The sequence below is a fragment of the Puma concolor genome, chromosome C1, assembly GCF_028749965.1.
Source record: "Puma concolor isolate L17-30 chromosome C1, mPumCon1.1.hap2, whole genome shotgun sequence".
In the NCBI taxonomy this organism is placed as follows: domain Eukaryota; kingdom Metazoa; phylum Chordata; class Mammalia; order Carnivora; family Felidae; genus Puma; species Puma concolor.
In genome coordinates, this window is record NC_141674.1 from 24,824,306 (window position 1) to 24,852,286 (window position 27,981).

General features: G+C 56.3%; 1 protein-coding gene across 3 annotated transcripts; it reads left to right on the forward strand.

The window, feature by feature from the left end:
* Nucleotides 1-297: 297 nt before the first annotated feature.
* On the forward strand, nucleotides 298-27,801 carry NHSL3 (NHS like 3). Of its 3 annotated transcripts, none has more exons than XM_086716343.1 (7): nucleotides 298-810; nucleotides 21,067-21,237; nucleotides 21,322-21,377; nucleotides 21,671-21,794; nucleotides 22,374-22,490; nucleotides 22,582-25,146; nucleotides 25,578-27,801. In XM_086716343.1, the coding sequence occupies exons 1-7, from the start codon at nucleotides 576-578 to the stop codon at nucleotides 25,598-25,600; spliced, it is 3,291 nt and encodes a 1,096-aa protein (XP_086572469.1). In that variant the 5' UTR covers nucleotides 298-575; the 3' UTR covers nucleotides 25,601-27,801. The 3 variants fall into 3 exon arrangements, with proteins under 3 accessions (XP_086572469.1, XP_086572468.1, XP_025781890.1); XM_086716342.1 differs by lacking the exon at nucleotides 298-810 and adding an exon at nucleotides 883-9,740; XM_025926105.2 differs by lacking the exon at nucleotides 298-810 and adding an exon at nucleotides 18,882-19,092.
* Nucleotides 27,802-27,981: the final 180 nt, after the last annotated feature.

Below are 27,981 nucleotides of genomic sequence, written 5' to 3' on the forward strand. Positions count from 1 at the left end.
AGAATTTCAGAACCATCCCATCTCCTCCTGAACTGAACTCAGGATACCTAGCAGTCCCGGGGTCCAACCCGAGCATTTCTCCGCCCCCTCCTCGTCGTACCTCCTCCGACGAGGCGGACTCCCTTTCGTGCCCCCGCCGGCACCGAACCTCAGTACCGCCCCTCCCGCCCCGCGACCCCGCCCTCTGGGTCCCAGGCCGTCGCGCGACCCCGAGGACACGGGAGCTGCTCGCTCGAAGCCCGACCTCGTCCTCCTCGGGCCCCCCCCCCCAAGAGCCCAGAGCGGGGCCGCGGGCCGGAGGCGGCGGGGAGGGCGGCAGGCGGCGCCGCCCCCGCCCCGCGGCCGCTCCCTCCTCTGCTCCCGGCCGGCCTCCGCGCCCCGCCTGCTCGCCGCCCGGCCCGCCCCTCCCGCGCCGCTCCCGGCGCCCGGCCGCTCCCCGCGGGCTCCGCTTCCGCCGCCCAAACTTTTCTCCCGCGCGTCTCCCCGCGGCGGCCGCCTGCCCGCGCGCCCGCCCCGCGCATGGGTGCCCCGCCGCAGGGGGCCTGACCCCCGCCTCCCGGTCCGCCCGCCGCGCCATGGCGGCCCGCGCGCCCCCCGCCGCACCTGCGGCCGACGAGCCGGGGGGTCCGGGCGGCCCCCCGCGCAGGAAGAAGTCCCGCTCCGGCGCGTCCGGCCTCCGGCGCGCCTTCAGCTGGCTGCGGGGCAAGCGGCGCAAGAAGAAGGCGGCGGGGGCCGAGGGCGCCGAACCGGCCGCCCCCCGGGCCAAGAAGGCTGACGACAAGGCCAGGAGGGCCAAGGGTAAAGGCCGAGGTAAGGCGGCCGGGCACCTGGGCTGCGCGCGGGGCGGCGCCGAGGGTGCGGCCAGGGTGGCTCCGCCAGGGGTCCGCGGCGCGTTGGAGGGGTGAGCCTCTAGGCACTGGGGCGGGGGGGGAGCGAAGAGCCCGGGGCTCAGCCCGAGCACCCCCATTCTGCGCGCCCCACCCCGCCAGCATCTCCCAGAGTCAGCCCGGCCCCGTTCTGGAGAGAAGGGACCCCCGGCTGGGGCAGGAATCTCCTGGTTTAAGCAGGAAGTGCTGGCAATGTGGCTCTTGGGACGGTGAGGCAGTCCCCCTCCCCCAGGCTCACCCAGGTTCTGCCCTCTGCTGAGTCAGGGGGTCAGAGACTTGGCTCTGGCCTGGGGCCCATGGGAGAGGCAAGTGGCCTTGCGTCTCTGGTGGGGGTTCCTCCAGGTCTGGAAGGTCAACTGCACTCAAAAGGTGTTTCAGCCCCACAAAGGACCCAACGTGGGGCATAGCATGCTTTAGGTTCTTAACTGTGTTAGCTTTTCCCACCTGGCTCCCCTCACCACTCCCCTGGGCCAAACCGCAAACATCCACCTCCTGGGGTGGTGAGCTCACGGATGAGAACGAACCATGGCGCCCCTCCCCATCACTCCTTCCCCCAGGCCTGGTAGAAACATGCCAGTGTTGGAAGCGTGCTTACAGATGGGGGAAACTGAGGCCCAAATTAACGGAGAAGCTGTATCTGGGCTGTGACGGGTACTTAAACACAACAGCCAATTCCCTGTCTGTGGGCTCTCTGGCCTGATGGATGGGCAGCCTGAGGGGAGGTGGGGGGGGGGCGCGGATGGCTGACTTGGCTCATCCCTGCTGGGGTCACTTTTCTTTCGGGCACTTGCTTGGTTCTTTTCTCATTTCCCCCCCTCTGTTTCTGTCTCCCGTTTGAGGGGTAGGGCATGAGTCTCTGCAAGAGGGTGGGGCTCCCTTGGGGCTTGCCTTGCTCCGAAGTCTACCTTCCCTGTGGCTCCTGCTGCAGTGCCAGAGGTGAGGAAATGGCGGTGTGTGCGGGCCCATCCCATCTGTGTTTACCCTCCCAGTGTCCTTTAACCACCTCCTCTGCAGGAGAATTAGAAGGAACATTTGAGGGGTCAGTCAGGAAGAGGGTGAAAAGCCTCTTGTGTGATTGCATCCGGCCTGATCTTCCTTTTGGATGAGGGCCCTGCTCCCCTTTGGCCCAGGCACAAATAGAAGTCAGGGTGCTGGGGCAGGGATGGCTGGGCCAAGCCCTGAGGGAGGGTTTGGGTGAAGGGTGTTTCCAAGGGCTCTGTACTCCCAACTGGAGGCCCGAGTCTGTCCTAAGGCTGTCCCGCTGGGATTTGGTCTGAAGTCATCCCCCTCTCAAGAGGGCTTGGGTCAGAATTGCAGCAGGATGGATTGTGGTCAGACTGTGAGGATTGGAGATAGAAAGCTAGTGGTGTACCCCAGGGAAGTGGACCCTTTTCCCCAGAGACCAGCCTGGAGGCAGGGGCTGGGAAAGCTGATCCTATAAGTCCCTGCTCCAACCTCCTGGGGTATCTGTCATTGCTTCAGTGGCTAGGCCTCCCCCTGCGTTGTGTTTGGTATCCAGTAGCACTGGGCTTTCTGGGCAGCAGTCGGCCTGATTTGAGCCCACGTGCATGGGAAACACCTCCCTGCCCCTGGCTGTTGTTTCCCCAAGTCTGGGGGTGGCCCTGGGTATGACTGGAGGAAGTCCTGCTCCATTTTGCTCCAACCTCCTATTATTCCAATTGTTTCCTTGTCACCTGCCTGGCCCAACTTCTTTTCTGTTTATTAAGAGAAATGAATCCAATCTCTCTAATCTCCACTGGCACTGCTGATCAGGAAGGGGAAGCCCAAAGAAGGCTTAACTATTTCTGGGGAAAATGTTCAGAATGGAGACTGGGGAAAATGGGAAGGAGGAATATACAGAAAATTCTTGAGAGGTTAGGAGCTTTTGCTGGGAAGCTCCCCCATCCCAGTCTCTGAACCAGAGACCCAGAGATGCAGGTCATGGCTCCCCTAATCTGACTCCACTACAGTTAAGATAGGGAAACTGAGCTTAGAGTAGAATTTTGAGCACTTGTCTTCCAGGACTGCCCTGCACAGACTTAGAAAGAAAAGAGAGGAAATCTGACAATTATTGATTATTCTGAATGTGCCAGGAGCCCTTTATCCATTATCTCATTTGAGCCCATTTGCAGATGAAAAAATATTTGAGGCTCAGTGACAGTGAGTGCTGAATTTGCCCAAACTCGGATTTGAACTCCAACCATCTGCCTCTCCAACCGGTACCGTTTTCATAAATAAGACATACAGGTGGGACATAGACCGGGGGTAAGGCTTAAAGATCTTTTCATCCAACCCATTCTACAGAAGGGAAAAGGTCCAGAGAGAAATAAGGGAAGTTGACAGAGTGGGAGGAGTGTGAGAGTCAGGCAAATAAGAGTCCAGATCCTGGCTCAGTGGCTCGCAAGCCCTGTGATGTTGGGCAGCAACTTCTCTGTGGTCCCACTGATTCCATTACTGGCTCAGGGAAGACAGGGGACCTTCTCACAGGGGTGACCCTCTGGTTGGACGTTGCCTTGGTGGGTTTGTGACTCCAAGATTTCTGTCTCTGTACGATTCTCAAACAAAAGAGGGGACGTGAAAATTTTGCGAAAGTGAAGTTACCACAAAAATGCAAAGGGTCGCTTATTAATCACTTGAGCTCTAAGGACCCAGTCTGGAGGGAATAGGCTCAGGGCTGACAGGACAACTCTGCTGCCCCTGCCAGGCTATGTGACACCCGCAGATTATTAAGCCCCTCTAAGCCTCAGTTTCCTTATCTGTAAAACAGGGATAATAAATCCTGGCTTTACAGGGGTGTTTCAGGGACCCAATTAGATAACAGCCATGCAAGTGCTTTGTGAAGCTGTGGAGAAAGGTCTAGAGGGTAGCAAGTTTCTGCGGTTGTGATGCTGAGGACTTGGACATTAGCTGGTCCATGTTTGGAAATCCACTCTTGGTTACGCCTCAGATGCCCATGGTGGTAGTGGTGATGATGATTGAGGCAGGAGCCACAGAAAGAATCTCACCTCTGCCCAACAAGAGGACTCAGGCATAAGAAAAAGTAAACAAATAAGAAGCCATATTTTCCAGAAATATCACCTGGACTCCAGACAAGTATGTGGGGAGGAAGTGTTTCTGGGACAGATGCCAGGACTGGAGCCCAAATAGATAATCAGGGGAGGCTCTCTGCAGGAGGTGAGCAGTGCAGAAGAGCAGGGTGCTGGCGAACTTGAAGAAGTAACAAGAAGGCTGCTCTCTGGCAGACCCCGGCTGGGCATCTTTATGAGTGTTATCCTTTGTCCTCACAACAGCCTGAGAGGTGGGCAGTTATTACCATTTATAGGGGAGAAAATAGGTCACTCGGCTTCATTCATTTGAAAAAGACCTATCCTTTACTATGTAGTGTCAGGCACTGTTCAGGGTAACGTGGATACCTGGGATAAGACAGGCTAGGTCCCCACCTGCATGGAATGACAGAAGCACTCAGTCGGCCTCCAGAGGCCACAGTCTCCAAACAAAACAGTATGAGGCTGGGTGTGTTTCTGACTCTGGAGAGGAGTACATAGGAGGATGTAGCCCTCCCGAAGAAGGTTACTCGCGGGCAGTGGACAGTGGCCGGGTGGGGAGTGGGATCATTCTTGGGATCAGAGTTAGAGGACTTCAGTACTCAAAGAATTCAGGAGCCACCTTGCCGAGTCCAGCAGACTTCACCTGAAGAACTCTGGCCACTCACTCAGGGAGAACTGCCCTTGGTGTGGGGTTGTGGAGAGACTCCTGAGTTTGAGTTGTGCTCTGTACACGTTCTGTGGCACCCCACGGTGGGCCACACGTGCCCCGTCTTGACAAAGATGGGGTTTCATGGCCTCTGACAGCCTCTCTGGCTCTAGAATTCTGGTTTAAGGATGGGCTGGGGCCATGAGAGTGGGAGCTATGCTCAGGAAAGGAGAGGCTGCCTTTTGGCCGGTCATGTACAAGACATTGGGACCGAGTGGCCTAGATATTATAGTAAGGAGGGCCAGGAGAATAGTGTGAATAACGCCATCTCTCTCTGCTGAGGAAGGGGCCTGAGGAGCTCCAAAACAAAGTCAGGACCCTAAGGCACTTTGGGTAATGGACACTTTGCCTATCTAAGGACAGGAGAGTGTCTGTTTGCTTTTCAGTAAACACTCTATGTATTTCCACATTCTGTGCCGTTGCATGTGCCGTCTCCCCTACTTAGGGTGTGCATATCTTCACTTCTCTATCCACTGAACTCCTGCTCATCTCTCAAGGCCTGGCACCAGTGTTCTCATCTCTGTGATGGCCCCCAGGGAACTTACTGCCTCCAGACTAGGACAGGGTGCTTAAGGGATTTGGAATTGGACAGTATATGTTTTTCTGGCCACCTTTTTGGGTAGGACATCTCAGTGTCCTTAGCCTGGGGCCTGGACCAATTTGTTAGGGGTAGGTTTCTCTTTGCTGTGGGATACGGCCAATGGGGGAGTGACTTCCTTAGAGGAATCTGGGACCACCTCCTCCAGGCCCCTGTGAAGGGATGGGCATTATCTGCCTTGGGCCCAGATGGGAGAGGGTGCCTCACTATTGTATTTCAAAATATTGATTAAGTATTTAATATTGGGTAATAAGTACCTATACTGTGTGCCAGGCATTGTTCTGGGGATGAATGAGAGACAAGGTCCCAGTCCTCATGAACCTCACAATCTGAGGGAGGAACCAGACACGGAACAGGTAATGAAGGGTCAAGAAGTGTGACAAAGGAGGGAAGCACAGTGATCCCAGGGGGATATCAGGGACGGCTTCCCAGAGGAGGTGACATGTAAACAAAAATTGAAGGATGAAAGGAAGCTGGAGTTGAGGGATTTGCAGTGCTGGAATCAGGCAAGGCACCTGCAAGGAGCTGGGGTCAGCTGCCTGTCTGCGTTCTGTGGGTTGCAGGAATCACCATACCTCATAGTTTTAACACCCTGAGGGCAGGACTGGGTTGATGGTCCTTTCCCTCTGCACTGCCCAGCACAGGGCCTGGTGCAAAGTGGCTTTGGGTAATAGCTAGGTGATCTGATATGGGCCCCAGAGCATGGGCATCTGTGGATCCTAGATGCTCAGAGTTGATGGCCTGAGATGCCGCAGGCTGCCACAATGGCACATACAGATGGGCAGCTGAGGCCCAGAGGACTAAGTGTCTTGCTCAAGGTCACACAGCCAGCCAGCATTAAAGGTGGAGCAGGAACCCTCACCTGCCAGGCTGACCTTAGCTTCCCTACTCCTTTGTTCAGACTTCAAATGGAAAATCCGGCCCCAGAGAGGTGCCTCTACCAGGAGTGGGATGAGATGAGCAGGAAGCTGAGTCCAAGAAGGGCTCCACCCCCTCCCTTACCTCCAACACCTTCAGGGGCTCATTCCAGCTGCCTCTCCCTCTCCCTCCTGATGGAGGCCTCAAATCCCCACCCATGGCACACATCCCAGTGTTCTGGAAATCCCCTTCGGGCTAGGATGGGCCCTCCCCCCACTATTCTGTCCGTCTCCTGCCCCTGAAGCAGGGCTGGCAGCAAAGTTTGCTGAACTGGGGTGGCTAAGCCCGGTGGCCAGAAAAATCTACACTCTTGTCAGAAAAGGACAGAGGGAGAGCCTCCCCTTACCCAGCTGTCCCCTGGAAATCCCCTTCTCCCCAAACCTCAAAGCTCCCTCAGCTGCTCCTGGCCTGTCACATGCCCATGAAAACTAATGAGAGGAGGCATTGTATATTGTTTGGGCCACCATGACGGTGGTGGGGCAGGGAGAGCAGGTATCCACACCTCCACCTTCTGTCAACATACCAGCGTACCCCAGCATACCCCACGGCCACCTCTAGGCCCTTGGCTGACTTGGGGGAGGAAGTAAGTTGGAAGCAGGTTGGAAGCAGCTACTATGGGCCGGAGGGGTGAAATCGCTGTTGGGTCTCTCCCATTAGTATACTCCACTGTCTCTGTGCTTTTTGTTTACTGCCCCCAGGGGCTGGTTCATCAAGGGCTGTCAGCCCTACTCACAAGGTGCCCAGCCCTGTGATTGGCATGGAGGGGAGACAGACACAGCTCAGCTTGCAAAGGGTTTAACCCCCAAATTTTCTGGCACAGTGCATAATTCCCAGAAGGCTGCTGCTGGGGTCTGCTCCAAACAGGGCCCCCTGTCTGCTTAGGACACCCCTCTCCTCCAAGCCTCTAGCTAGGCGAGGTCTTCACCATGGTTCAAGAGAGTCACCAGGCGCTCAGCCCAGTGTTGTGGTTTCTCGGAGTTCTGGTCTTCCATACCAGCTACGTCTTCCCACAGTCCTACCCCAGGCTCTCTCATGCTCTTGGCTGTGGGCAGTACTATTTCTCCAGGATCCTGGAGCAAGCCCAGCCTCTGTAGTGAAAGAACATAAGACTGGGACTCTCCTGCCGGTGCCTCTTCACCTTTCCCAGTACTTAAGTGACATCATCACCACCTTCCTCCACGTCAGCGGGCCAGCCCCACCGTCTCTGCCTCCACCAGGTCCTGTTCAACACCACACAGCAGACGTGCTGCGTGCCCGACACTGTGCTGCGTTTGGGGTTACTGAGAGGAGGGAGGCGATCAGTGTCCCCGAGGAACTTGTTTTCTGGTTGGAAAGGGAGATACCACACCAAGCTGTTGTCTCGAGACGAGTGTTGGAATGGTGTTGCAGAGGGTGCTGGGGGGCCGTGAGGTGTGATCAGTTCTATCAGAGTGCAGCACTAGTGCCTGTGGGAGCACAGAGGGAGGGCTGAGCTGGGGGAGGAGGGCTGCAAGGAAGACTTCCTGGAGGAAGAGACTGTCCAGCGGGATCTTGAGGAAAATGAGGAATCTTCCAGGCAAAGGTGGAAGAGGAAGAAGCGTGTGGGAAGGCTTGGAGGTGTGTATGGGTGTGTGTGTGGCAAGCAGTTTTGTGCACCTGGAGCTCTGATGAGGGGTGTGGTGGGAGATGAGTTGACCTGGGGGCAGGGCAGTTACTGCAAAGCCTCCTGCAAAGGCCAAGGCACCTGCTACACTCCAGACGTCCTTTGAAGTTCTTTGCATACACCCTCGCCCAGCTTATGTCAAGAGATCTGGACGTTACCCTTGAGTGTTCTCTTTGCTCCTTCATACCACCCTTCTCCTTTATGGGCCCCATCTGTAAATTAGGGGAATTGGGCTAGCAGATACTCCGAGGTCTCCCAGCTTTGACGCCAGGACCCTCTTCTCTGCAAAGCGGGAACCTGGTGCACACATCTTGGTATATAGTGTGTGCGTGATGAGTGGATCAATAAAATATAACCCCTCGGGGATTGCACTGTTGTTAATCGCAAACTCTTAGCAAGGCATGGACCTGAAGGAGGGTGGGGCTTGACTCCCCAATTTTGCAGGGAGGGACAGGGTGCCCTGGAGCCACTGGGCATAAGAGGCAGCTTGGTGCAGTGGACGGGCTTACCCAGGTGGCAGAAAGGATGAGCAATATGGGGATTAGAACTGAAGGCTCTGGACTTCTAGCCCAGCAGTCTCTCTGCTACACCATGCTGCCCCTAGTAGGAGAGACAGGGCAGAGCAATGGTAAAGGAGAGTCACTGCCTAGGCTGCTGAGCCCTGAGCACAAGGGCGTTTATGAGGACACAGAGGTGAGGATAGCCTGGCGGCCTGGAAGGTTTTTAGGAGAGGTGAAGCGAGGCCTAGGTTTGAAAGATGAAGACTTGTATAAGAGGAGATGAGTGGGGGGCACACACACATGAGTGGCCTCACATGTTTACCTATACACTCCATTACTTACACACACAGACACAATGTGACAGAGCCTGCCACAGTTACGTAGGTGGATACACAAAAGCGCATATCCAGATGTTTGAAAACAGACTCAGTGATATGGATAGATGCACACGGATGATTACACAGAGGAACCCACACGTTCAGGGTCACAGGTATGTACACAGGTACACAACTACACAGCCACATTCAAGCATACAGTTACCAATGCCCAATTACATGCCCTCCTTCAAGGTTATGCAGAGGCACAGATAAACAGTAGGGGTAGTAGCATGGATCAGTGGGTATTGGAGTCAGTCTGGGTTTGAGCCCTAGCTCTGTAGCTTACTGATGTTCGACTTTGGGCTAGTCAGCTGACTTCATGGAACCCCTATTTCCCCATCTGTAAAACGGGGATGATAAAACTACCTACCTTATAAAATTGTTTTGTGGCATGAAAGCAGTTTATCAGAGTGCCTAGCACATAGCGCTATATAAAAGGATGCTGTTATTGAAACACTATTAAGACAGAAATACAGTCAGATCGATACATGTGTACACACAGGCACAGAGACAGGAGATACACACACAGACACGTGACACTCACGGGGTGGTGGCTGGTGGGCCCCAGCAGCAGCGGGGCTCCGGACCCCCCTTGTCTGGAGACCTGGCCCTCGTTCTCTGGGCGCCACTGCAGTCCTCAGAGAGGCGGCCGCTGGGCTGAGAGAGCTGGCGACCCGCCTGCCCCACCTGGACACGCCGGCCTTTCCCGAGCGCTCTGGGTGGGGTGGCTCAGCTGGTCTCCCAGGTCCCGGGAGGGGTGGAGCCTACGGGACGCGCGCCAGGCCCCGCCCCTCCACCGTCCCCGCCCCCGGCCCGGCCATTGGCCGCAAAGCCTGGAGGCGTGGCTGAGCTGGGGCTGGGGGCGCCTGCGGTGGCCGCCCGCGCGTCTCTCTGCTTCCCTCCCGGGGCTGCGGGCCCGGCGGCCGGGCTGGTTGGGCTGCGCTAGGGTTTCCGCGCCGGCTCCCGCGCCCGCCATGGGCAACTCACACCACAAGAGGAAGGCCCCCAGCGGCCCCCGGGCCCGCAGCTTCTGGCGGTTCGGGCGGTCGGCGAAGCGGCCGGCAGGTAGGGGCCGGGGGTGGGGGCGGGGCAGGCGGGGAGGAGGGTCTCCCTGCCGCAGCCGCCGCCACCGCTGCTGCCCCCTCCCGGGGCTTGGTGGGTGTGAGTGTGGGGGGCCGGGAATCCCCCGCACAGACCCCACCCCTCACATGCGCAAAGAGACACGCGTACATGCGAATACCCACGGGCGGGCACGTCCATGTTCACAATTTACACAGTCACACACAACACCCACTCAAATGTACGGACATGCAGACGCAAAATCGCATACACGTTTACACCCACAGCGTCGTTGTAGAACGCACAGACCCTGAGACAGGTACATACACCTAGGTATACGGTTTACACAGCCACAGGAATTATACCACACGCGCAAATTCGCACACTCGCACACACACATCAGTCATGTAGGTACAGTTGCCCAGCGTCTTAGGCACATAGATGTACCCACGGGTTCAGAACTGCACAACCAACCAGACTCCCACACTCAGGCTCAAAGACCGACCCTAAGGCACTTTTACACACACACACACACACTCACACTCACACTTGTTAGCCCCCAACGGGCCGAAAGTTTGCAGGAGGGACGGGAGACAAAGGTGCAGGAGAGAAGCAGGAAACCAGGGGGCTGGAGACTATGGGCCGCCTCCATTTGGCATGATTGGGAGTTGGACTGGTTCTTTGGGCTCTCTCCCCACCCCCACCTGCGTCGCCGCTGCCTGTCGTCCCCCTTCCCCCTACCCGCGGTTCCCGTGGTCGCTGCCGCATGTCCCCCCTTTCAGTGCAGCCACCGAGCTGGAACGCAGCCCTTCCCGGCGTGCTGCGGGATCCCTCCGCGGGTCACATTCCAGCCTCCAAGTGGGGGGTGGGTGGAGGGGGAGAATGGAGAAGGCTTCCAACTCTAGGGTTGGGAGATAGGATTCCTGGTTTCCCCCAGCAGGTGCGACAGTTCAGGGTATCCCCCAGAGTCCCAAGGGTTGCTGGAGGAGGGGCTGTTGAGGGTGGCCAGTTCCCTTACCTGGTGAATCCAGAGATGGGGTAGGGGCTGGGGGTTAGATCTGCTTTTCCCCCTGAGGAAGATAAGGGGATCTCCAACAGAGGCAGGTATTCCTTCCGGCCTTTGGGAGTGGAAGAATCTTGGAGAAGGTGGGGTGGGGTTCCTTTGGCTGTGCTGGGAGAATCCACCCATGTCTTCCCAGGGTGGCCCACATTCCTAGAGGTTCTGAAATGAGCCTGATGATCTCATCCCTCCACACGGGGGCAGGGGGTGACAGATAGAACCTGTGCTGGGAATTGGGGGGTCTGGATTTTCAGTGTGACTCTGGTATGGGCTCTGGTGACCTTGAGCAGATTGCTTTCACTCCTCTGGACCTCCTGGCTCCCACGGAAGGGCCTGTCTGTGAAATTAGGGGGGCATAGCTTAGGCGACTTCTGGGACCCTTACGGTTCTGTCTAGCCATTTTATGGATAGAGAAGGTGGGCTTGTCTAAGGTCATGTGCTAGTAGCGGTTTGAAGAATAACAGTGATGATCAAAATAACAGTAGGAAAAGGGTTAATTATGTTCTGGTAGACTCTGAGGATGCCTCAGAAAGTGGATTGATGAGAGACTCCAGGACCCTCCAGTAGTCTCCCTGTCCCAGCAATCCTGAAATCCATCTGACCACCTGTCTCTCTTAGATTCTGCACCAAGGGGTGGGGCTGGGGCTCTTCCCCTGCTTTCCCGTGGCCACTCTAATCTGATGGTTTCCTGAGAACCAACTGTGGGTGCTGACTTGTGACCATTTGTGGTAGGAGAGAGAGAGAGATGAGAGGACTAGGTTTACAGTCTCTTGCCCACTAGTTCCTGTGCTCTTACAGTTCCTGCTGCAACTCAGGCACCAACCAGGCTTTAAGGTGGTCCTAAGAAACCAGAAAGCAATGTCAAGACAACAGAGAAGTAAGTGTGGGGGCTGAGGAATATCCAGAAGGCTTTTGGGTTGGGGCTAGTTTTAGAAAACTGGAGAGATGGTCTTAATTTGGCCTTCGAAGAAACTACAGGGTTGGAGGGAGTCCTGATTGTTGATTAAATGAGAGAGAGATGACCAGGGATGGTCTTCAGCTCTGGGAAATGGCCATGAACAAAGGCAAGAGTTGAACCTGAGCATGGAGGCTGGAGAGAAAACTGGTTGAGGCTTCTTCCTTGTGCCTGGGAAGAGAAATTCCATTGTGAATGCAAACTTAAATCCCTTTGGTTTTACTTGTGCTGAGGATTGTTAAGGCTTTCTCAGCCTGGGCCTCTGCCCAGGTATGGGACTGGGGTTTGAGTACTTATCCATTTGATTAGTTTGTGAGAGGATGAGGGAAAGGATGCAAGGCAAGCAGAGAGGGCAGGAGTCTGTAGACCATAGGGAGCCAGTGAAGGTGTTTGAGCAAGGGAGGAGCCTATGAAAGTGTTGTGTTGGGAAGATGGCGCCAGAACAGGTCAGGTGCAGGCAGGACAGGTTGGGGGTGGAGCAGTGAGTGGAAGCTCAAGAGAGCAGTCTGGAGGCTGTTGCAGTAATCCAGGGGAGAGGTGGTGAGGTGAGGGCTAGGGACAGGGTGGGGGCTGTGGGAGTGGAGAGGAGTGGCAGTTGCAGACACACCGAGGAGGAGGCGGCAGAAGTGATAGGACCTGGGATTAATCAGATGTTGGGCGTATGGGCCAGAGAGGGCTGTGGAGGCTTAATGCTCCAGACTGCTTTGCTGGGGGGGTTGGTGACAGAGATAATAACTCAGAGATAAAAATGAGGTTCTGTGCTAAACCCTTTCGTCAGTTAATTCATTTGTCCCCCAACAGGTATAGAAATAAGCTGGAAGCCATTATCCTTCCCATTTTACAGATGAGGAAGCTGGAGCTTAGAGAAGTGAAGTCGCTTCCCCAGGGCCACTCAGCAAGGAGGTAGCTTTGAGATTCAAACTCAAGCCTATCAAATTTTAAAGGCTGTGCCCTTAATCAGTTTAGGAATAGATGGGTTCCTTCTTATGATTGAGGGGCCTGCAGGTCCTCTGGGCAAAGAAAGCCCGAGGCCCTGGGGGTTTGGGGAGCACAAGTGGAGGAAGCACTGTGGGAGAGGGGCAGGGGTTGAGGACAGAGCACCGAAGCCCCCCAAGGGCTCAGAGAGGGAGCAGGTGAGAAATGGAAGGAGAACTGAGATTCAAGGAATGGCTGGTCCATTGGATCAATGCCCTTAGATGAAAGGGAATGGTAAGGGTGGACAGGGAGAGGCCTTCTCACTGCTGGAAAGATACTAACCTGCTGGGATTGTTTGGCCTTGGATCTCAGGAATCCAACCACACCCCCGTCCCTCCCCAGGCCCACTGGCGTCTGGTCTTGGGAAGTTTGGGGGATTGGTGAAAGATGTGAATTGGGAGTCTGGGAGCATCTCCCACCATACCACCCTCCTCTTTTTTTTTTTTAATTTTTTAACATTTATTTATTTTTGAGAGAGAGAGAGACTGAACATGAGTGGGGGCAAGGGGCAGAGAGAGGGAGACTCTGAAGAGGGAGACTCTGAGCTGTTAGCACAGAGCCCGATGCCAGGCTTGAACCCAAGAACCGGGAGATCATGACCTAAGCCAAAGTCGGATGCTTAACTGACTGATCCACCCAGTTGCCCCTGATCCTCCTCTTTTTCCCAGACATTGTACTGTCAGGTTTATACACAGCCACCCCCTTCCCCTGCCCCCATGGGATTTATCGTTTCCATCTTGCTGATTGGGAGATTGAGGGAATAGACTAAGTCATTGGTGGAGTCAGACCACCTGGAATTCTTTTCATCCCTCCCCCTGCCTCTGTACTTGGAGCACCAGGGGTCTTTGGTAGGTCCCACAGCTGGGAAAAGTCCTGTTCCTCTTACTCACCTACCCCCCAGCTTCTCCCTACATCTCCTCCCCCTTCCTGGGAGAGATTGTGACCAACAGTGTGTCTGGACTTGGTTGTGGAAGCCTTGGGCTTGCAGACAAGGGGCTGGCCCAGCCCTCTCTGGTCGCAGGGATCACCCCCCCTCCCCCCCCCGCTGCTGCCCCAGGCCCTGACCCAAAGTGGGGGACACTACCCTCCTAGGGGCAGAGCCCACATGCTAAGGGACCTTTAGAGATCATTTCTCCGACCCTCCCATCTCATAGATGAAGAAACTGAGGCTCGGAAAAGGGCACGTACTGGCTCAGCATCATGCTGCAATTGAGGGGCAGTGAGAACTCAAACCTTGAGGCTCTTGACTCCCAGGGCCCTGGGGTCTCTGGTCTGGGCTTGGAATTCCCTTCCCTCCCAAACAGAAGGATTAGGACTAAGTCACTGAGGAGCTGATAGGGAACTCTTGTTAAAGTGTCCCTTATCAGGCTTTATCTTAATAATGGTCCTTAAGGCCACTTGGGATTTGAAGAGAGCTCCGGAAGTAGGTGGGAGTGGAGGCCTCTGGTGGCATGGGAAGAACAGGATTTTGCAGCCAGTCAGAGCTGGGTTCACACACCCTGAGTCTGCCAGTTACTAGCTGTGTGACCTTAGGTAAGTCACTGACCCTGAGGGAGTGCCTCTGTATGGCAAGGGGGATTTAGTGAGATCATGTGTGTCTCAATCAGTTGGTACTATCAATACATGTGAGTTTATTATCCTGTTACCAGTAGAAAGGCAGAGGGGCCTGAGAGAGACCTTTACCCACCCCTACACCCTGGAGAGGCAGAAGCTCCCTTGAGGACCACACTTTGTGCTTACACTTGGTTGTGTGGCTTTGGCTTTCCCAGCTACTCCATCAGGTAGGTGTTGGTCCTTTACAGATGAGATTGAGGCCCAGAGAGGCTGATTCATTTGTCCAAGGCCTCTAATCCAGGCTTCCTGATTCCCAGGCTTTTCCCCTCTTGACTTCATCGTGGCTGCCTCTCCGCCATATATAAGGTAGGGATAATTGTGCCTTGAAGGAACAAAGGAAAGGGTTTTTGGAAATTGAGACTCGCACCCTGGCCCAGAGAGATTATTATGTCATTGTCAGGAGCAGATACTGACCCGGAAACTCATTATGACATTTATTAATATTATTGTAGCTAATTCCTCCCTGCACTACTGCTGGTTCCTGCAGCCGCCTGAGGCATGGGATCCTCCTCTCCTTGTTGGGGCACTCCCTGCCCCCCCATATTTACCTTAAAACCGGCCTGTCAGCTCTGCAGCTCTGCTCTAGGGCGGGGCTTCCCACTGAGGGGAGGTAGGAGGGGGATTTCCCTTCTGCAGAAGTGGGGTGCAGAGCTCCCCCTCTTTGGGCAGGGACTGAGGCTGCATGCAGCCCCCCTGATCCCTTAACTTCCTCGGACTTAGGACCATTGCAGTGTTTGGAGTGAGACCCAAGTTCCATTGTGGGCTCAGCCACTTCCTGGTTGAGTGACCTTGAGCAAGTCACTTTCCCTGGAGCCTCCTTGTGCTCTTTGTGAAAAGGGAAGTCAGACATACCTTTCAGGTTTTTTGTTGGGTGTTCTGTGAGACTGAAGAGAAAGAGAAACTTCCACGTGAAGGTTTTTGTTATACTCATTTCCCTTTGTCTTGGAGAATAAAATCTCCATACGTTCTGGGTTCTGCTCCTATTGGAAGGCCCTGGGTTGTTCACCAGTACAGAGGGGCTTAGGACCTCTGAACACCCTGAATCCTGGCTCCCGGGCCTGGCCAGTGGTCAAATGTGGTGGGGGAGCGGGGTCAGGCCCAGGCCTGGAGGGCTCCAGCTCCTGAGTAAGGCCACCTGGGCAGCTGTTCCCTCCCCCCGTCATTCCTCTCCCCTGAGTCAGGCCTGCCTGGCTGTGGGCGCGCCACCACCCCCGCCCCTTGCTCTGGAATGGGGCAGGTTGAGGCCTCACCCCATGGAGGATGTTGCCAAGACAGTGTGTACGCATGCGCACAAATGTGCCCTTGGCCTTGGGGGTTGGGGGCTCCCTCCCCCTTTCTTCCCTGTCCCCAAGCTCAGGAAAGCCCCACAGTGGTGGGTACATGCACCTGCCTTTGTGTACACACAGCCACCTGGCTGGGCCCTGCGTGAGTCTGCGGTCCTGCTCCTGTGTGAGGACACGGACTAGGGTGGCCTGGGTGTGCTTTGTGGACGTGGTCCTGCGAGCACCCACCTGTGTGTGGGGGGGCCCAGTGGGACATTTTGGAGGTGCAGACGCACATACTTCTGCTGGTTGGACTATATCTGAGCTCACAAACTTGCATGTGTGCTTCCTGGTGTGCCCTTCATGTTAGGGGGTGTGGCCGAGAGCAAGGTGTCTTCTCTGATCCAGGAAGCTTCCTTCCTCCGGCAGGTGGGGGAGGAGGGGAGGTGGAGGCTGCAGGCTGAGCCAGGAGCTTCAGCCCCAGGCTGCACCTCTGGACTGTGCCAGGGCAGAAGACTCTAAATACAGCCTTGGGCAAGGTCCTTCCACTCTCTGGGCCCCAGTTTCTTTGTGAGGTCCCTGCCCTCCACTGGAGACTCTGGTTGCTGAGCTCCACCCTAAGCAAGTCACAGGTGTGTGGACCCGAGCCTTGCCTTGCCTTGCGAGGCTCAGAGAGGCCTCAGGCTCTGGCCAAGCTGTGGGTGTGGGGGGAGGGGTGTTGCTGGAGCAACCAGATGTTATCAAGTGTGAGAGCCTTGGATCCTCTGGGACTTTGCAGCTGTGGCCCTGACTGCCAGCTTGGGCCTGAGACCTTGAGCTGATGTTCCCCCATGCCCTGAGTGGAGCTCAGCCCTGAGTTTCCTTGGTTAGCGGGTAGCTGAGGATGACTGTGTCCTGTGTGGGTAAAGCCTTCAGTTTTGGAGCCAGCCAGGGCTTGGGAAGTCACCTAGCTCTCGGAGCCTCACAGGTCCATGATCAACAATGGGAGAGAATCCTCGAGAACCTGCCTCCAAGGGCTATTGTAAGATCCAGGAGGGCAGAGACTGCCTTCCCCCAGCACCTGGCATTAATCACCCTACAAGTATGAGGCCTATTGCTCTTTTCAGTCTGAGCGGGACTAATAAGGGGGCAGGTGAGTCTGGCCTCAGAGAGGGAAGAGGAGAGGCTGTGGCCAAGAAACTTTGCATTTCTGGGGATGAGAGGGTCCCTCAGCCCTTGTTCAGAGGGGAGATAGGGTTTGTAGCTGGCATGGCAGACAGAGCATAACTTTTGGATTCCAGTTGTCCTGAGTGCAAATACCACCTTGCCCTTTCCCAGCTTGCCCCTTCTAGCCTCCATTTCGTCATCTGTAAAATGGGGACAAAAGGGCCTATTTCCAGGATGCCTGGGTGGCACAGTCGGTTAAGTGTCCAACTCTTGATTTCCGCTCAGGTCATGATCTCGAGGTCGTGAGGTCCTGAGGTCAAGCCCCGCATCGGGCTCCACACTGGGCTCAGAGCCTGCCCAAGATTCTCTGTCCCACTCCCTCTGCCCCTTCCCAACTATGACAGCATTTTTTCTGTCTCTCAAAAAAAAAGTGCCCACTTCTTAGGATTGTTGTTTAGATTGAAGTGATTTGTGGATTTACATACTATCCAGCTGCATAAAAGTTTGTTTTCTAGAGAGCAAGGGCTCATCCTCTGAGTGGTCTGAGAGGTGGGGCAGCGAATGGGAAAGGGGCTGCAGAGGGGTCTTGCAGCATGAGAGCCACTGTGAATTCTTAGATCCTTAGGGGCTCAGAGAGAAAGGTGTGGTGAGAGAGGAGTGTCCTGAGGTTAAGTTTGGGGGACAGCACTTCACAGACTTTCTCTTCCACCTTCTCAGCTACTCTTTTTGGAGTTGCCCAGGGGATCTCTTAACACTGTTCCTACCCAGTTTAACCTTCATTGTTGACCTCCTGGGGCTCTTTGAATAAAAGCCAGACTCTGCCATGGCCTACCGGGCCCCACCTTGACCTGGCTCCTGTCATTCTCTCCCTTGCTCACCGTATTTCAGCCCCACTGGCCTCCTTTCTATTCTGGGAGACACCCCCCCCCCCCCCCAACTCCTGCCTCAAGGCTGACACTTGCTCTTCTGTCCCTAGGGCTCTGTGCCCAGCACTTGCCCTGGCGGGCTCCTCCTCCTTCAAGTCTTGGTTCCAATGTCCTTTCCTTAGAGAGACTTTCCTTGATGCCTCTTATAGGCACCCCCTTCTCTATCATAGCTTCCCAGTCTTCACTAATCTAAAATTATATTGTTAGTCTACCTCATTCATGTATTCATCAAATGTTTATTGAACTCACAGTATGTGACAGGCACTGATTTAGATGCTAGGGATGTACTGGTGACCAAGACAAAGTTCTCCATTTGCTATAGCTCTCAATACTAGCTCGATAAATACTGCTGATTGAATGAATGGGTACAACTGTCTTATAAAGAGGACTTATTGGCCTTGTTTCCATTTGAGGTCATGACTTGTGTGTGATGGAGCTGGATTTGAACTTGAGCCCGACTTCCCTCCAGTTCCCTCCTCCCACCTTCCACTTTTACTGCCCTCAGCTGTGAGCTGGTTTCTTGGCTAGTTCTGTTCTCCCTACCTGGTGATTCATCAGAGTCACCAAGTCACAGAGTGAGGGCAGTGGGAAGGATCCTGGGCTGGAAGAGCAGGAGGGGGGACGATGAAGCCTACCTCTGCTGTGTGACCTTGGATAGTTCATAGTGCTTCTCTGGGCTGCTTCCACCTGACCAAAGTGGGAAGAAAGTCCCGAACATACACAGGAGGAGTCGTTCCCACCGGCCACTGTGTTTCTGCTCTGGGCATCTCCCTGGCTTCCTAGTACTGTGTCCTGGGCTGTGTCCCAGCGGCTTTCGCCAGTGAACTTGCCATCACAGGCAGTTCTGGGCTGCCTGGCTGCTCCACCTCTGAGTTCCTTCCCCAGGGAATTACCCTCACCAGCCAGGAGGACTTGGGGATCATGCCAAGTGTATTTTAGTGGCTCTTCCACCCACCATCTGGCAGCTGGGACCCCTGCCATAGCTCTGGCCCCTGATGGTTTAGTAAAGGACTTGGGGACGGGTTAATGGTCTGCTCCTGGGACTGAGTGTCTTCAGCCCTGCTAGTCATACTCTCCACCAGAGCCGAGCATCTGCAGACTCGGGGCCTCAGTTTCCCCGTGAGAATCTGGGATGGTTCTTGCTACTGCACTCCACTTGAGGGGCGGGGTCGGTGGGTGGGCGGGACCAGTGGCGCAGGTGGGAGGAGGACCTGGAGAGCAGCCCCTCCCCCTCCCCTGCCTGGCGCTGGCTCTGCAGCTGGGCGGGCGACTCGCACCACTCGGTGCTGGGTTACGGTGAAGGCGGCGCCCGGCGCTCCGGAGAGGTCGGAATAGGGGACGGCCCGAGTGGCGCCCGCAGTCATGGTGGTGTTCCTGGGCCGCCGCCTTCCGGTGCTCCTCGGGCTCTTTAAGAAGAAGGGTGAGTGGGTGTGGCTGGGGAGGGGGAAAAGAAGGACCCCGACACCTCTATTTGCCAGAGCCTTCTGTAAAAAGGGGATCAAAGCCGGGGAAGGCTAATGGGTGGGGGATGGGGGGCAGTAATGAGGCCAGACTACCCTGTCCTCCCCTGTGCCTTTGTCCAGCGGCTTTTCCGCTGCCTTTGTCTGGGCCCTGCTTGGGTTTGGGAGGATGGATCCAGATGTCTCTGACCTTGAAGCCTGCAGCTCTTGGGTGAGACTGCCTCCCTTCAGGGGTACCCACACTGTACTGGGTACATCCCAGTACTTCAGTTCTGAGAGGCAGGGCACCCTCTTCCAGGTCAATCAGCATGTGTGGAAGGATGGGATGTGGGGAGCAGAGAAGAGAGAAAAGTAGTGCCCCTGGAATTTGGGGCGTGATCATTGAAACGCTGTTTAGAGGCCAAGGTGGGGCCCCTAGAGAAGTTTTGGAGGGCGGGGTCTATGCCTGCTTACTGCTTCTCTAGGAACTGGGCTTTCAGGCCTGGATTAAGACATGGGGGCCATGGTTTATCGGACTTTCGCCGGGGGTGGTGGGGGGAGGGGGGAGGCGGGCAAGCAAATGTCCTTGGTTGGAGTGTGGTCCAGGTGTCCCCTCTGGGAACCTGGAGTTTAGTCTTGGCTCTGATTTGCTGGATGACCGTAGGCAAGGCCTTTCCATCGATCTTGTTTCCCCAACTTGTAAAATGCAGGGATTAGGTGAGACTCATTGGGATTGTTGGGAGACTTAGGAGCTCTGACCTTGTAGGGTTCCTGCAGGTTCCCTGGGCAGGAGCTGGCTGTTGAAGAGTGGGCCAGGGAAGAAGAAATGGGCAGGTGTCTGAGCTGAAGACCCTCATCCTGGGGCGTGGCCCTTTAAAGGGCTTGTTTTGTTCCTGCCCCTCTCTACAAGGTGCTGCCAAGGTCACATGACCCTCCCAGCGCTTTTGCTTATGTTGTGGGTTCCATTTAAAAGGGGGGCTGGGGCTGCAAAGTGCTGACACAGCCCCCTATTCCCAGGATTAGATGACCAGCTTCCCCATGGGCGGGGCCTGTAACAGGATCCTTTGTAATGGATCCCTGGCTCCTTTGCACCAGGGGTTGGGGCCTCCAGGAGAGGGGGATGCCTGGGACTGTTCTCCCAAGAGAGGCTGGAGCTGCCTTGTCTGGGGCTAGAGGGGCCCGGAGGAGGGCCTTCTCCCCTCCCCTTCTTTCCTCTAAGGGATAGCCACATGGGTGAGTAGGGGACATAAGAGGCCATGTCCCTTATTTGTCCCTCCTACCAGGACTTCCTGGGAATTCTGGTTGTGACCTCTGAAAGCCCACACCCTTTCCTAGTGTCCCACAGTGTCTTCCTGGGCCTGGGCCTGGGCCAAGGGGGTGTTTGAAAGGGGTGGTTTTTTTTTCTGTAAAGTAAAGCTCGGGGTGTGGAGACAAGACAATGTATTTGCTACGGGCTATGTGTATACAGGGTGCCTTACATCGGGCCCTGTGTGACATGTGGATACACAGTCGTGTATGTACTTGGGTATTGTTTGTATATGTACAGAATGGTAACTGTAGCTGTTGTGTATAGACCTAGGGGCTGGCTGTGTTCTCTGGGGGCCCCTGTGTTCGATGTTGGTTCCCAGATGTGTTTATACTGGGATGCTGTTTGTGTATGTCCTGAAGCCTGTGGGTGTTGTGTGCATATATGGTGGGCTTGTGTGCCCTGGGTATGGGGAACTTTGTGTGGTGTGGGTGCTCAGATGTGTACTCTTGGGTACAGTTTGCGTATGTGCATGGGGGCTGTGTGTATCGCGTGTATAACTCAGAACTGTGGGTTGTGTCTACAGATTGGGGGAAGCAGGCCTTGCATGTGTGTGCAGGGACCGTGTGCAGTCTTGGGACTGGGGGTGTGTTGTGGTGGAGCCTGTGCATCCCCAGGCCTCACTTCTCTTCCTCCTCCGTTCCGCTAGGCTCTGCCAAGGCTGAGAGTGACAAACGTCTAAGTGTGGGGTCCGGCCAGGGGCCAGGGTCTGTAGTGGATGAGCACCAGGACAATGTCTTCTTCCCCAGTGGGCGACCGCCTCACCTCGAAGAGCTGCACACGCAGGCCCAGGAGGGGCTCCGTTCCCTCCAGCACCAAGGTAGCCTTCACTTCCCCTCCAGTATCCCTCTTAGCTCTCCAAGGTCAGGGACCTAGCCCGACACACTTTTCTGGTGTCTTCCAGAAAAACAGAAACTGAATAAAGGTGGTTGGGACCATGGAGACACCCAGAGCATCCAGGTGAGCTCTGCCCCCAGCTCAGTCCTGACTCTGCTTTTCCCTTCCTGCTGAATCTCTGGCAAGTATGGTCTTTGAACCCTTTTGGATCTCAGTTTCCTTTTTGTATCACGAAGGGCTGGACTAGATGACCCCTCAGGGCTAGTCCAGCTGATAACCCGCTCAGTGCTAGGTGAAGCTGGGGAGAATCCAAGTCAAAAGTTCCAAAGGGAAGCCCTGAAGAGGCAACAGCAGAGGCCCACGTAGGCCTCTGGGATGTCTGAGGCCGGGGCCTGATCTCCTTCTTCCCTCAACAGTCCTCCCGGATGGGGCCAGATGAAGACAGCATCTCTTTCTGCAGCCAGACCACATCCTACACGGCTGAGAGCTCCACAGCAGAGGACGCTCTCTCCATCCGCTCAGAGATGATCCAGCGCAAAGGTGTCTGCTCACCAGCCAGGATTCCTGGCGGGGGAGGGGGCAGTGGGCGCTACCTCGGTCCCAGCACCTGCTCCTTGCCCCATTTCTTCTTCATCTGGCATTTCCCAAGGCTCTGTGAGTCAGTGAATCCAGGAAACACAGTATCCTGCGTTTTTCTTGGAGACTCACCATGCACATTAACTGCAAAGCAGGACAGTTAGGAGTCAGGAAACCTGGGTTTGAGCCTGGTGTTGCTGCTTCCCAGCTGTGTGACCTTGGGCCAACCCTTAACTACTCTGATCTTTGGTTTGATGTTCTATAGAAATGAGGTTAAGAGTACTTACATTATTGGAACGAGTGCCAAGTGTTCAGCATGCTAACACATAATAATTGTTCACTAAGTGGAAATTATCACCGGAAATTATCAGCCTTCTAGAAAAGAAGTGTTTAGCTTTGTTTAACCTAGCTTGGCCCACGCCTCCTTGATTATGGAAATCTTTTTTTGCAGAGCACTGATTAGTGATTCCACAGAAGTAGTGCTCTGCAAAATGTGTCCTGACACCTGCTCTAACGGTTTCTCTCCCCTGGACTGGCCCCCAGGGTCCACCTTCCGACCCCATGACTCATTTTCCAAATCGTCCGGGAAGTCGGGGCGGCGAAGGCGCGAGAGGCGGAGCACGGTGCTGGGACTGCCGCAGCACGTGCAGAAGGAACTCGGTGAGCCTGGCGGGGAGGAGGGCAGTGGTGGTGAGTCGGGAGCTCTGGCTGAACCCTCCGCTGACCCCCCGGTCCTCCCTGTCCTTCGCAGGTCTGCGGAACGAGCGTGAGGCACCAGGTACCCCTCGGCCTCCTGGTCCTCGGGATGCCGTCCGCATCCCCACGGTGGATGGCCGTCCAGCGGGCCCGGCTTCAGGGACAGGGGCCCGGGTGTCCCTGCAGGCGCTGGAGGCACGGGCCCAGGCCGGTGCCGAGGCCGAGGCCATGCTGCAGCGCCACATCGACCGCGTCTACCGGGATGACACCCTCGTTGGGCGGTCCACAGGAGCCCGGCCCCCGCCAGTGACCCGGCCCATGTCCTTAGCGGTACCCGGACTGACAGGAGGGGCAGGGCCTCCAGAACCCCTGAGCCCAGCCATGTCCATCTCGCCCCAGGCCACCTACTTGTCAAAACTGATTCCGCATGCTGTCTTGCCGCCCACGGTGGACGTGGTGGCCCTGGGCCGCTGCAGCCTGCGCACACTGAGCCGCTGCAGCCTGCTGTCGGCCAGCCCGGCCTCTGTCCGCTCGCTGGGCCGCTTCTCCTCGGCCTCCAGCCCGCGGCCCCGCAGCCGCCATCCTTCCTCCTCCAGTGACACCTGGAGCCACTCTCAGTCCTCCGAGACCATTGTGTCTGATGGCTCTACCCTCTCCTCTAAGGGTGGCTCTGAGGGTCAGCCCGAGGGCTCTCTGGCTAGCAGTAGCGCGGCCCCCCCTCCCCAGGTGGGCAGTGGGAGGGGCTCTCCCAGCGGGGGCAGCACCGCCGATGCCTCCGACACTGTCAGCGTTCGGAGCAGTGGGCAGCTGTCCGGCCGGAGCGTGTCCCTCCGTAAGCTGAAGAGGCCCCCCCCACCTCCCCGCCGGACCTACTCACTCCATCAGCGGGGCTCAGCAGCACCCGATGGGCCCTTGGGGTTGCCGCCCAGGCCTGAGCGGAAGCAGCAGCAACAGCTGCCTCGGCCACCCACCACTGGTGGGGCAGAAGGGACGGGGGCAGCTCCGTGTCCCTCCAACTCAGCAGGCACCTGGGTGCCTGGCTTGTCTCCAGGTGGCTCCCGGCGTCCCCCACGCTCCCCAGAACGGACGCTCTCACCCTCCAGTGGGTACTCGAGCCAAAGTGGTACTCCTACCCTCCCTCCTAAGGGTCTAACAGGGGCCCCTGCTTCCCCAGGCAAGGCCCAACCCCCTAAACCAGACCGTGTCACTTCCCTTCGTTCCCCTGGGGCCTCTGTCTCTTCTTCCCTCACATCTCTATGTTCCTCATCCTCTGACCCAGCCCCCTCAGACCGGTCTGGTACACAGATGTCGACTGCCCTGGGTGATAGGTTTGCCATACCTCCTCACCCCAAGGTGCCCGCCCCTTTCTCCCCACCCCCTTCCAAGTCCAAGAGTCCTAAACAAGCTGCCCCCGCTCCTGCCACTCCTGCTGTGGTCCCCGGGCCGGTCTCTACTGCTGATGTGAGTCCCGAGTCCCCACCAACTCCGCAGACCTCCCTGACCCCGCCACAGGAGTCACCCAGTGACCCCAAAGACCAGTCACCCCCACCGTCCCCACCTCCATCTTATCATCCTCCCCCCCCACCCACTAAGAAGCCTGAGGTCGTTGAGGCCCCGTCTGCCCCAGAGACTGCTGAGGAGCCCCTCCAAGACCCCAACTGGCCCCCACCCCCGCCTCCTGCACCGGAGGTGCAGGACCTTTCCATGGCTGACTTCCCCCCACCTGAGGAGGCCTTTTTCTCTGTGGCTGGCCCTGAGCCTGCAGGCCCTTCAGGCCCCCCAGAGCCTGTTAGATCCCTGGCTGCTTCATCCTTCTCAGTTGCTGTCTCTTCCCAGAGCCAGCTTCACGGTTCCCCAGACCCTCCTCCGGCTCCACCAGCCCCACCTCCAGCTGGTTCTGTCTCGGGGCTTTTGGCCAAGCTCCCACGGAAGGAACCGGTGGGCTGCAGCAAAGGCAGCGGGGTTCCCAGGGAGGATGCTGGCGCACCCCTGGTCACGCCCTCACTCCTGCAGATGGTTCGGCTGCGCTCTGTGGGCGCTCCTGCGGCTGCTGCAACCCCGGCCTCTGGGCCGTCAGCCCCCCAGAAGCCGCTACGAAGGGCCCTGTCAGGGCGGGCCAGCCCAGCGCCTGGCCCCTCCTCAGGGCTCCATGCTGCTGTCCAACTCAAGGCCTCCGGTCTGGCTGCCAGCAAGGACCCTGCGAGTGCCCAGCCCAATGGACCGCCTGAGGTGGAGCCACGGTCTCCCCAGTCCCCTGCCTCTATGGCCAGCTTCATATTCTCCAGGGGCACCAAGAAGCTGCAGCTGGAGAGGCCAGTGTCCCCTGAGGCCCAGGCTGACCTCCAGCGGAATCTGGTGGCCGAACTTCGGAACATCTCAGAGCAGTGGCCACCCCAAGCCCCAAAGAAGCCACCTAAAGCTCCCCCACCCGTGGCTCGCAAGCCCTCTGTGGGAGTCCCGCCATCCACCTCGCCCAGCTTTCCTCGGGCTGAGTCCCTTACTGCTCCTCCCGCCAACGGGCTCCATGCTGAAGACAGGACTAAGGGGGAGCTGGCAGAGAATGGAAGTGTCATGCAGCTGGTGGGCCTGGAGGAGCAGAAGCTGGGCCCACCTGGCTCAGGTACGGTGGATGGGGGTGGGGGTGGGTCCCCATCACTGGTGTTGGGAAGCAGGTGTCTGAAGTCCCACTACTGGGAATTTGTTACTGGATCTTTAAGATTTCCCTGGTCTCGGGCTGCCTGGGAAGGGTGAGCGATCACCGTTGATAAGCTAGTGAAGGAGCATGGTATGTTGGGCTTTGAAGTCAGACCTACTGAGTTTGAACTCCAACTTTGCCATTTTATCTACCCATCCTGGCCTTAAGTTCCTCACCATAAAGTGCAGGGCAATGATGCCTACATTAGCATGTCAGAGGTATTGTTTGTAAAACATCTAGCTGGTGCTGCTGGCGTCCGGTCAGTTGAGGAGGTGAGGATGTGCCTTGGGCTCTTAGTAGCCAGAACTAAGCCGAGAGGCCCCTTGCTGAATGTCCCTTCTTTTCCCCTGCCGCAGACCCACAGAACGAGCTGGTCTGACCGCCAGGCACCTCACTGGCACTGCTGACCCATCCCAGGAATACAATCTCAGGGACCTGAGCAGCTCCAAGGATGAGACGATACGGCAGACACTTAACCTAGTAGAGAGGATGCCTGCAGCCTTAACGTTCACAGCCTTCGATATTTATGCAAGCCTGGTGTTGATCCTGCCCTCCAAGTCATCCAGCTCATGCCTTTTCCTCCCTGGATGGATTCCCCTCTGGCAGCTGCTGCTTGTCTTGGCCTTAGCCTCATCTTGAAGGAGGTAGCTGGTGGGAGTGGGTGGCTGCGCCCCCTGCTGGCCCTGAGGCCACACGGTTGGGAGGAGAGCACCTCACATGAATTTTTCCTCCCCCCCCCCCCCATGTCCAAATCATGCACATACTGTAGTCCAGAATCAAAGCACTTTTGACAAGTGGCTGCATGTCCATCCTCCAGGGCCCATGAAGCCTCATTCTAAGGGCCTGTTTACATGGCGGCAGCATCAGTCCCTGGTAGCCAGCCCATAGCTGGGACCAGTCTGCTCCCTCCGATCCAGTTTGCTCATTTCCTAGTTCTTGGAGGTGGGCGAGTCATTGTATTCCCACAGGTTTCTCCAGGCTGGAGGTAGGAGCGGGGCTGTGGAATTCCAAAGCACAAAAGGGGCAGCAGGGGTTAGCCCTCCTGTGCCTCAACTGACCACCAACCACCTGCCTTCCAGTTCTGCCAGGTGCTCCATGCAGGGAACAAGAAGTGGGGACTGCCTGGGCCCAAATGAGGGAGGGGGTGGGAAGGAGAAGAAGAGAGGAGGTCCACAGGCTCTGTCCTCAGAGAGTGGGAGGACAGAACAGGGAGGCCTCTCAGCGGGCACTTGGTAATGCCAAGCATCTGCCCCCTTGTTTCACTTGATCAGGTTGGGGTGGGCAGGCAGGCGCAACACTTCAGAGGCAGGAGCCCATGGGCTGTGGCAAAGCTGTGTCCCTTTCAGCTGTGCAGGAAGCCCTGAGGGAGGCGGGTGGAGGGTCTGGCCAGGGGAGCGCTTATTTGGGCAGTGGGCCCAGACCTGGCCCTACAGATTACATTCTCTGACCTTTCTCTTTACTCGGTGCATGTTCTTTCTGCAGCTGCCTTTCAGCACAGGTGGTTTCACTGGGGGGAGCTGACGCTGAGTGACAAGGATGGGAAGGAAGCCAAAGGTGCATTCTATTCCAGACTCTTCCCTAGTCAGTGAAGGGGGTTCAGTGCTCCTAGGGAGCAGGCTGGGTGATTGCCCCCTGGCCATCAGCTTCTGCTACTGAGGTCTCCTCTAGGAATTTTAATGACCTATTTTCAGCCTGTGCCTCCTATCTAGGTAAGCTGGCTTCCCCACTGGCCCTGGTGCCTCCCTTCACAGTAGTGTGACTGCCACCAGGGCCATCCCTTCTGGCCTGATCCTCTTTCCTCAACAGTGACTTGGGCTTGAGGAACCTCACTTTTAGCTGCTTCTGTGGAGAGGCTGAACCCCTCCCAGAACCAGAGGTGGGAACACAGGGGATGTGGTATGAGAGCCCAGGTTCCTGGGGCCCTCCCTCACTGTGGTCTTCTCCCTGTGGCTGTAAACCAGCGTTCTGTAAACCAAGGTTTCCCTTGCCCTTTGGGTAATGGAGAGCGGCTGCTGGGTACATGTCGCACCTGTCCAGTGAGCCGGGGAAAGAGGAGAGTCAGTATGCACTGCTCTGCTCAGAGCTCCTGACCAGCCCCCTGGGAACCAAGACCAGGCCAAAGCCTCCACGAAAGAAACCTGGCCCTGGCAGCAGCCTTGGAGCTGTTGGAGATGGAGATGGGAGGGAGCCCAACTTCTGTGTCTCTTCCCCGCCCCCTCCCTCCCCCCCCAACGTTACTTGAGCTCCTTATCCTGTTAGAATCTTCTGAGCTTGTTTCCCCACTGGGTGGGACAGAGTACAAAGGAGAAGGGAGGATCTAGAAGAGGCAACCCTTCTTTGTCCTCTGGGGTAAATGAGCTTGACCTAGTGCAAATGGAGAGACCAAAAGCCTCTGATTTTTAATTTCCATAAAAATGTTAGAGAGAGAGAAGTATATATATATATTTCTTTAAATTTTTGAGTCTTTGATATGTCTATACAAACAATCCATTCCCTCTGCCCTGAAGCCTGAGTGAGACACATGAAAGAGCTGTGTGTGTGTGTTTCATTCAAAGGTGTTAATTAAATGATTAAAACGTGGCTGTGGTTTGCTGTTTCTTAATGGAGGGACAGGGTGGTGGTCTGGGCCCGCTATTATGAGAGGATGTTCTTTCTGCCTCCTGTAAGCACTGGACCCCAAAGTGGGCCTCTTCTGCTTTTATCACGAAGGAAAAGTCAAAGTGTTGGTCATCCATCCAATTCACTATCTCCCAACATTAC

Bases quoted from the DNA above. Each gene is read 5' to 3' on its own strand.
- NHSL3 (XM_086716342.1), top strand. From the start codon at position 9,164: ATGTGTACACACAGGCACAGAGACAGGAGATACACACACAGACACGTG. The intron at 21,378-21,670 runs GTGAGCTCTGCC...TTCCCTCAACAG, and splicing joins GAGACACCCAGAGCATCCAG to TCCTCCCGGATGGGGCCAGA. The intron at 21,795-22,373 runs GTGTCTGCTCAC...ACTGGCCCCCAG, and splicing joins AGAGATGATCCAGCGCAAAG to GGTCCACCTTCCGACCCCAT.